This window comes from Camellia sinensis, chromosome 7 (assembly GCF_055761805.1).
Source record: "Camellia sinensis isolate YWXY chromosome 7, ASM5576180v1, whole genome shotgun sequence".
NCBI classification, from domain to species: Eukaryota; Viridiplantae; Streptophyta; class Magnoliopsida; order Ericales; family Theaceae; genus Camellia; species Camellia sinensis.
Genome location: NC_138967.1, coordinates 108985899 through 108995894, shown reverse-complemented (window position 1 = coordinate 108995894; position 9996 = coordinate 108985899). Strand labels below are relative to the sequence as shown.

The 9996-nt window shown below is 38.7% G+C and overlaps 1 protein-coding gene across 1 annotated transcript; it reads right to left on the bottom strand.

The window, feature by feature from the left end:
• Positions 1 to 3349: 3349 nt before the first annotated feature.
• On the bottom strand, positions 3350 to 4528 carry LOC145796022 (uncharacterized). The gene is made up of 2 exons (XM_082880995.1): positions 4265 to 4528; positions 3350 to 4195 (listed from the first exon to the last, which is right to left on the bottom strand). Exons 1-2 carry the CDS (start codon positions 4400 to 4402, stop codon positions 3350 to 3352), a joined length of 984 nt encoding a protein of 327 aa, XP_082737121.1. The 5' UTR covers positions 4403 to 4528.
• Positions 4529 to 9996: the final 5468 nt, after the last annotated feature.

Below are 9996 nucleotides of genomic sequence, written 5' to 3'. Positions count from 1 at the left end.
CCTAAAAAAGTACTTGACCTCAACTCCGGTTCTTTCCAACACAGTTCCAGGAGAGGAGTTGTTTTTGTACTTAGCAGTCTCAGAACACGCAATCAGTGCAGTACTAATCCGAGAGGAGAAAGGGGAGCAAAAGGCCGTCTATTATGTAAGTAAAACTCTGGCCGACGCAGAAACAAGATACCTACCACTGGAAAAATTAATGCTGGCCTTAGTAATGGCTTCAAAGAAATTGAGCCATTACTTTCAGGCACACAAGATTGTGGTCCTAACAGAACACCCACTGAAGTCCTTGTTGCAACAAGGAGACTTAACAGGAAGGATAGCAAAATGGGCAGTAACCCTGGGTCAGTTTGACCTGGAGTTTAGGCCGAGAACAGCAATAAAGGACCAAGTTTTGGCCGACTTCGTCGCAGAACTCACACCTGAAGCCATCGCACATCGGGCTCCATCGAGCCAAGATGAGCATTATCCCAACAAGCAAAAAGAATCCCAGCCAAAGAATAAAAAGTAGGAGAAAGAGAAGCTCAGACCCTGCAGCATCTACATCGGCGATTCATTCAGACTATTTGTCGATGGAAGTTCAAACCGCCAGGGAGCAGTGGCAGGAGTACTGCTGATATCTCCAGATGGAGAAATAGTAGAACAGTCCATTCGTTTGGGATTCAAAGCCTCAAACAATGAAGCAGAATATGAAGCATTAATCGCAGGGCTAAAGCTGGCAGCAGCAGCAGAAGCAGATGAGGTAATTGTTTTTTGTGATTCACAACTCATTGTTAACCAGTCAACAGGAGAATTTGCAGCCAGGGACGAAAGAATGTCGGCATATGCAAAGGAAGTCATTAGACTGGCAGCCCTATTTCAAAACTGCAGATTACTCCAAGTTGGCCGAGATGACAACACCCACGCCGACGCGTTGGCTAACCTGGCCAGTTCAATTCAAACTGGAAAAACAAGGACAATTATGATCGACTACATGTCAGCCCCAAGCATAGATAAACAGAGCACCGAACAAGAAGCAATGTGCGTGGACTTGGGACCAAGCTGGATGGATGCAATCATTGCATTCCTAAAAGAGGGGAAGCTGCCAGAAGACCATAAGGAAGCACATAAAATTAGACTGAAGTCGGCCAGATACAGTCTAACAGCAGAAGGCCATCTCTACAGGAGGTCCTTCACGGGACCGCTCTTAAGGTGCGTACATCCTTTGCAGGTTGAAGATTTTCTCTACGAAATTCATGAAGGAATCTGTGGAAGCCATACTGGGGGCAGATCATTAGCCCACAGGGAAATTACCCAGGGTATTGGTGGCCCTACATGCAAAAGGATGCCGAAGCCTATGTAAAGAAGTGTGAACAATGCCAAAGGTTTGCACCTTTGATACATCAGCCAGCTACTGACCTGAACCCAGTATCCAGCCCTTGGCCGTTTGCCCAATAGGGCATGGATCTGGTTGGACAACTTCCCCAGGCAACTGGGCAGAGAAAATACTTGCTGGTAGCAACAGACTACTTTACAAAATGGATAGAGGCAGAACCTCTTGCAAAAATCCGAGATGTGGACGTCAAGAATTTCATATGGAGAAACATCATCACCAGATTTGGGATTCCAAGAGCAATAGTTGCCGACAACGGAACACAGTTTGACAGCAAGCTCATCAAGAACTTTTGTGCAAAATTCAAGATCAAGAATTATTTCTCAACACCAAGTTTTCCTCAAAGCAACGGGCAAGCAGAGGCATCCAACAAAATAATCCTGGACGGAATAAAGAAGAGGCTGCAGGCAGCAAAAGGAAAGTGGGTAGACGAGTTGCCCAACGTACTTTGGGCATACCGGACTACGCCGAGAAGATCAACGGGAGAATCCCCCTTTGCCATGGCTTATGGCACAGAAGCAGTCATCCCATTGGAAATCGGCATCCCAGGGATCAGAACCCAGGGAGTAGAAAATGGCACCAATGACATACTCTTAGCCCGAGATCTGGATTTATTGGAAGAACGAAAAGAGAAAGCTGCAATTCAGCTTGCAGTATACCAGCAACAGCTTGCCAGAACTTACAACAAGAAGGTTAATCCAAGAGATTTTCAAGTCGGCGACCTAGTACTAAGGAAAGTCGTCGGGAACAAGAAGGATCCCAGGGAAGGCAAGGTTGGCCCAAACTGGGAAGGACCCTACAGAATTACTTCAGTATTAGGCAATAGAGCTTATCGGCTTGAGGATAATGAGGGCAAAACACTACCCAGACCTTGGAATACTTGTAATTTGAAATATTTCTATCATTAAGATGTGCATCATTTTTTGACCGACGTCATCAATAAAGTCTCTTCAGAATTCTTTCAACACATATGATTGATAAAGTTATGCATTGTTGTTTATTGAAAACGTAATTAATGTGAACCCAAGTCAAACTCAAGTTCACATTGGGGGCAAAGAATAAACCGAGATTATTCCTTAATTCACTTGTTGAAATTTGTAGCAATTTACAAGTTGGAATTAAGCTGATTCCTTATCTTCACTTGTTGACATTTGTAGCAATTTACAAGTTGAAGTTAAGCCGAGATTATTCCTTAATTTACTTGTTGAAATTTGTAGCAATTTACAAGTTGGAATTAAGCTGATTCCTTACCTTCACTTGTTGACATTTGTAGCAATTTACAAGTTGAAGTTAAGCCGAGATTATTCCTTAATTCACTTGTTGAAATTTGTAGCAATTTACAAGTTGGAATTAAGCTGATTCCTTACCTTCACTTGTTGAAATTTGTAGCAATTTACAAGTTGAAGTTAAGCCGAGATTATTCCTTAATTCACTTGTTGAAATTTGTAGCAATTTACAAGTTGGAATTAAGCTGATTCCTTATCTTCACTTGTTGAAATTTGTAGCAATTTACAAGTTGAAGTTAAGCCGAGGTTATTGCTTAAGTTCTCATAGCAATATGTGGGTTGCTTAACCCTAAGGAAAATACTTAACACTTGTTGAAATTTGTAGCAACTTACAAGTTTATGATAAGCCGACATATGATCACCCGCTGAGGTATACAGAAATTTACAGTTTGCAGGTCAGTATCTTGCCGAAGTAAAAGTTTTGTAGTTATACCCGAGGTATGAAACCCCGAGAAGATTGCACAAAGGAAGCAACATGAAGAAGCATGCAAAAAAATTTCTAAGTACAAGACTATGCAGAAACAGTCAACAGAACATCACAAGATTAAAACATCCAAAGGAAGAACAGTTGCAATTACATATTGAAAAAGCCACGTCGGCCATAAGAAGGAGTTTTGCATTATCCAGAAATTAAAAGAGTACAAAATGCAAAAAACAGAAAAAGAAGGAAAAAGGTACAAAAGACATTTTTTCAAGATTCTTCAGTATTAGCCGCTGCTAGGACTGGGACCTCGGACGATTCTGGTGGAACCTCCTCGGCAACCCTTTCTGCTTCAATCTCAGCATCAATCTCAGCCAGCATATTATCCACATTTCTTTCGGCCAAAAGAAGGTCGGATGATAGTTGCCCGATGGCAATCTCCTTAGGTGCCTCCCCAACCTCATCACCCTCCTCATCCAGGGTTAGATCCATAACTTGCTCAGCAGGAGGAAGGGACTTGGCTTCAACAGCATCCTTGGGTCTCCTCACCAAGGCTTCATCTTCAGTTTTTTCTCCATCCTCATCCTCGACATCGGCCTCAGTCTCTGATTCGTTTTCAGCCTGACTTGGAGGAGGAAATGGTAAGGGGATGGCATTAGCATTCCGAAGGGGCGAGTCAACAGGAAGATCAAGCTTCTTTATCAGGGACATCCAACCAAGGGAAAATCCCCTGTTGCATGCCTGCCTGACTTGAAGCTTATAATCTTCTGCGACGTCGGCCATACCTTGGGCATAGGCCTTTTCATCGGCCTCTTTGACTTCGGCCTCCTTGGTGGCCAGAGCTTGCTGGAGTTCTTTCTCCGCTTGGGCCCTCTTAGCCTCGACCTCTCTTTTCTCAGCTTCAGCAACTTTTTTAACGACCTCAGCGGATTCGGCCTTCTCAAGAGCTAAAGTTTGGGCTTTAGTGGCAGCCTCGGCCTGATCCTCCAGTTTTTTCATTTTTGATTCAAGAGACTTTATCTCCCTCTTCAGCGAGGACGCCTCCCTCTTCATATCAACCAATCTTTGACGATTTTCAAAGGATTGCATTGAAAATGAATGGGCGTGTTGGATAGCCTGAAAGAAAACAGAAGTGTCAGAAAATTTTCTCAGTAAGGAACAGAAGGAAAAAATAGAAATGCTTACCTGAACAGAATGTTGGAGCATGAGAGCATAATTCTCATACTCACTAAGCTTAGCATTTCGCTCCAAATCATTTGGAAGCAGAAGAGCAGTGCTGAGGGCGACACCAACGTTAATATCGTCGGCACTTTCACTGGCCATGATAGGCCTATCCTCCAGAGTTAGTTCAGGAGCCCATGGAACATCGGGCTTCTTTGACGCCGAGGTCGTCGCAGACGATGACCTTGGCCTCTTTGACTGTGTAGACCCTGAGGGTTGGCTCTCAGCTGACCTCTTGGTGGAAGCAGAGGTTGATTTTCTGCTTTCTGCCAGCTTCGAAATAGGAAAAGCATCCTCAACTTCGGCATCTGTAGCCTTGGCCTTGGGCTGAGCCTTTTTAACTCTCTTTGGCTTTGGTGGGAGCATTGATTGCGATGGCGCAGCTTCGGCGTCAGTTGGAAGGTCGGCGAGAAGGTCTTGAATGACAGGCCTTGGACGAACCATCTCGGCAGTCTTTACAAGCCTTCGACGACGTTTACGTTCTGGAATTGGTATTAAGTAGGGGGCCGAAGTTGATGGAAGATCGGCTGGGTCAGATGTGGACTCTTGATCTGTTCGGGATGTAGAAGCAGTTAAAGTTGTAGCCGTGGGTGGAGAAAGGCTCTTCTTCCTTTTCTTGGGACGTCGGGTAAAGTGGATTTATATGTAGGGATGAAGTTTAGTAACAGTGGGGCTTTTCGTTTATGGATTGGAAGGTTAAGGAGTGTTTTCAGATCTGTTCCTGGGAAGAAGGATTGACGAAAATTTTTTGGTGGCTGATGAAGATCTGCAGGACAAAGAAACAGATGTCAGAAACAAAAAGTATTAAAGACTTAAGTAAAAACAACTAAGTGTTGACTCAGGGCTCTTACTCTTGCCCTCTGTAATTGTTCGAGGAAGAGGGTAGAGGTGGACATCTTCATCTGGGCCAAATTCCCAATTTCCAGAAGCAATGACAAAATCATCTCCAGCCCCCTTGTTGGAGTCTGGGAGGTCGGCTACAATTTTGTACTGGGTAGATCTCGGCTTAAGGTAATAGACAAAACCCTTATCCTTCAGGTCGAGAGGGCACATGGTATAACAATATTGAAGGTCGGCTAGGGTGATTCTGAGGTTTTCCTGCTTAGCTAGGGCTATGATACCGTTAATCACCCTATAGGAATTGATAGTAAGTTGCATGGGGTTCAGCTTGTAGAAATGAAGAACTTCGCGAAACAGGGGATCAAGCGGAAGCCGAAGTCCACATTTGGTGAAAGCTACTATAGGAAAAGGCATTGTATGATCTGTGGGCATGATAGTGTCGCTATCCCCAGCTAGCTTAAGGTGAACATCGGCTAGGATAGAGAATTCATGCCTAAAGTATTATAGTTTTGTTGGGGTATTTACCATATGCCTCCACATACCCATCACGTCAACTTAACAAAAGAAGAATGTGTTTCAGAAGATGGGCGTTTAGAGAAGGGTTGCAAGAACCTTGGTAAAGAACTAGGAATGGACTGATAGGGCTTGTTTCAATTTTCCCTAAAAATTGAAGGTTCTACACACAAATCCCAAGCTAAGGAACTATAAAGAACAAAATCGAAGGCACAGATCTAGGACAGATACGAAAAACAGAAAATAGAGACATAGTTTCAGAATCAAGAACAGTGGCAAGAAAAATGGTAAAATAGTACAAAAGTTCAAGATATAGCCACAATCCAGGATACAAGTAAATCCAAGGCTTCGAACGAAAGCAACAATGACAACAGACAGACGAAAGCTCATGAAAAAAATTTTAGAGTGAAAGGAAAGAATCTTACCAGAACAAATGAAGCCGAGGCAATGTTCGCCGAACCCAGAAATCGGTCGCAACAGTGGAGAAAGCTTCACAAGAATGGGAGATTAAGAACAGTTCCAGAAGGGAGATCGAAGCAATGACAGATCCGAAGAGGAAAGAGCTTTCGGAGAGAGAAAGAGCAAGAAGTCAGAATGAAAAAGTGAAGGAAAAATAGAGGCGAAGAAGAGTTTTGTCAAAAATTTGAAACGGCGGCAAAATTAGGACAATTATTACGCCTAGAGCAACGCACGCGTCAGACGGCGCAGACGAATGACAGACAGCTTTCAGGCGCGTCACCGACACGCTCCAATGAAGACAAAACAGGTGACGGGAACAGTTAAATATGCATGACAGCTCATGCGTGTAAAAAAGTACGATTGAAACCTTGTTCTCCGAAGAGAACACATCGGCTGAAAGTGGATTATCTCGGCTAAAATAATTTTTGAGTCATTACTCAGAAAAGGAATATCGACATATCGGTATAGGTTCCATCACCTCAGAGCGCCGAGGTAATAGAACCTAGGGGGCAGTTGTGAGGATATATTTTCTGAATACCAACACGTGGCATGGTGACGCCGACGTGTCAGCCGAGGTGCCACGTGTCCTGGTAGTTACGCCGAGGTGATCTCGGAGTTGCCGAGGTTATCTCCAAAGATATCGGAATCCGAGATAGGCGGATAGGGGACAAGAGTCCTAAGACGAAGAGGGGACTTAACCTAGATAAGGATAAAGCTCTTAGGGAGTTTATCTTTATCTCTTAAAGAGTCCAAAGTAAACATTGATATGAAGTTCATAGAAGTCATACTTCTAGTGGGACTTGGATTGAGTATATTATAAAAGAGAGGCACCCCCGTGGGTCTAAGGTATGCAATTTATGTTTTGAGTATTCAGTTTAGCACTTGATTGATCTTTGAGAGATATACTGACTTGATCGTCGGAGTGCCCCCGGGTGGAAGAACCACCGCCGGAGCTTTTTCTTTCTGTTACAGGTTGCTAAAGCCATCTATTCTGCCTGTGCTCTCCAGCTGATCACTAAACGGGCAGTGTGGTCAGATTTTCACCCATAAAATAATGATATAAATTATGTTTATGAGTGTTTTGTTTCAAAATGAAATGTCACTATTAAGTTATATCGTTGTGTTTAAAAATTCTATATAAAATTTATGTTTATATATCATCAATCAAGAAAAATATGTTCAGGTAAAATTTAATAATATAAAGTTGCAAAATATAGTCATAATGATAGGAAGAATAAATAGTAAGAAAAAAATCAAGATGGTCATTTGAAAAATTTTAGAGGATGACATCAACAATCTAGGGGCATTTTGTAATGAGGTTACAAAACTTAAAGAGGAGAATATAATTTTTTTAATATGAGGAAAAAATTTGTATTAAACAAAAATCTCGAAAGATGTCAGTCTAATTTTACTCATAATTTTAATTTAAAATATTACTCTATTTTTTCTTAAACTCAAGGTGTTAAGTTCAAGATTTTATTTATTTATTTATTTATTTATTATTATTTTTAAGATTTCACATATATAATAGAATACCTAAAATATGAAACATTTTATGTACCAACACCATCTTAATATATAATAAAATAGATAAAATAAATTTGGTCTTGTCATTAAAAACTTCAAAAGTAAAGGTTCGAGTTTTATAAATTAGAATAACGGTATTTTTTTTGTTTTTTAGAGTATCGCTTTAAAAAAAAAATTAAAAATTAGGACTCCAAACATATTTTCCGAGAAAATTCTGGGTGGGTGGATGATTATGAGGCGAAAGTTAAATTTATTTATTATGAAATTTATGTGTCGAATAAATCTGAATTACAGGATGATAATTTTGAATAATTTTGTACGCACTTAATTCTGTGTTTGTGTATTACTATTTGAAGAATATCTGAAAAGTTTAAGAACTATGAAAATGTGTCAACAAATTTATTTCCAAAGATGATGTATGATTTAGATTTAATTATTGTATAATGAAACTTTAAAAACCTAAATCATATTTAGTATGTTTAGTTTCAATTTTCTGAATTCAGTTTTTTAAAAATTGAGTTTTTTAGTTTTCATTTTTTTATTTTTAGTGAATATTTTTAAAATTTTAGCCTTTTTTTTTTTTACGTTTTTAGATGCACCTTACTTAAATATATCTAATAAGTAAAATATTTGTAAAAAAAATATTTTAACAAATTAATAAATATACAAAAATATGAAAAATATACTGAATTTTTGTATTTTTTTTATCCTTTTGGTATTTAATGAATTTTTTTAATATTTTTTTCACAAAAATTATACTTTTTAAGTGTATTTAAGTTAGGTGTGTTTAAAAATTAAAAAAATACTTAAAATATTAAATAAAATTCAATAAAAACAAAAAAATACGAAACACAAGAAAGTAAAAAATTTTAAAAAAGTATTTTCAAAAAACTGGAAATATAATTTTTTTTTTTTGTGAGTGTTTCCTTAATCCATTTTTTTTTTTGTTAATAGCAGATGAATATTTAATAATTACTTACTACTACTGGGATTATTATTTTCCGACAGGGAAAGATGATGTATTGCGCAACTTTGTTTTTATTGATTAAAATAATGAGACTCGTAAACTTTTTATTTTCTTTTAAAGTCAATTAGACCTGTATCATTCAATAAATAGTACAGAACAAGGTTCCAGGGCCATTAAAAAAAAAACAAAAATAATAAAAAAAATACTCCACTACTAATATAAGGTCTCGTTTGACAAGTAACTTTTTTAGTTAAAAAGTTATTAAAAAAATTAAAAAATTTAACAATTCATACCAAAAAGTCAAAAATTCTCTTTTCTCTCTATTTTTTGCACATCTTTTCGTAAAAATTCAAAAAATTATCCCAAACATATTAATTTTTTTACATCACATTTTAACTAAAAAACTAAAAAATTAATAAAAAATCATATTCCCAAACGAGGCCTAAGTATATAAGAACAATATTTTATGCATACAATTTTTCCTTGAAAAAAAACACAAATTAATTACTCACGCTTCTACATTCCTCTCCTCCCTTCTATGAAATTCTTCTAGCCAACCTTGCCATATTATTCGGGGTTTTGTCAAGGAGGATTTTGTAGGGATATAACACTGGTTATATGAGTGATTATTGGATACTTTTAGAGTACGGCGACGTAGTACTTCATGGCATTATAATTGGTAAAAAATGTGGAGAATTATGATTTTGTATTGAGTGATTTCCTAATATGAAAGGGTATGGTGAATGATAATTGGTGAAGGAGTACGAACACAAATTTTTTTTTTTTTTTGATTGGCAAAGAAAACTTTATTGATTATAATAATAAAGAACAAAGAGACAATCAATAAAGAGGGGAGCAGAGAGCAACAAAGCTCTCAATCTAATTCCAATACAATTGGCACTAGAGAGAGTGGCTCAAGCAGATCCCCAGGTTGGTAAGGAACCAACCAAAGAAAGAAGAAAAGAAAACAGAGAGTAGAGGAGACGGAAAGGAAAAGAAAGAAAACAATAGTCCTGTAGCAGAGTTAAGAAGAGCCTCTGATTTGACTCCACTTGAACACATAATCATCAATTAGGAAGGGGAAATCCTTTATAGATGCTTTGAGCCAAAGAGCTGTTCTGATTTTGATGAGCTCACATAGACCAGCGGAATTAGGTTGGGCCTCAATAAAGACACACTCATTCCTATATTTCCGAAGAGACCAAAGAACAACTAGGGGAGCTTTCCAGATTTTCGTTTCATGGTTCTTGAATTTTCCATCCAAGCACTAGTTAAAAGACCTTCCACTGATTCTTGAATACACCAATGAAACCCCCAATCATGAATCATAGAAGACCAAATAAACCAAGAGAAAGGGCAATGAAGTAAGAGATGGATAGCAGATTCAACT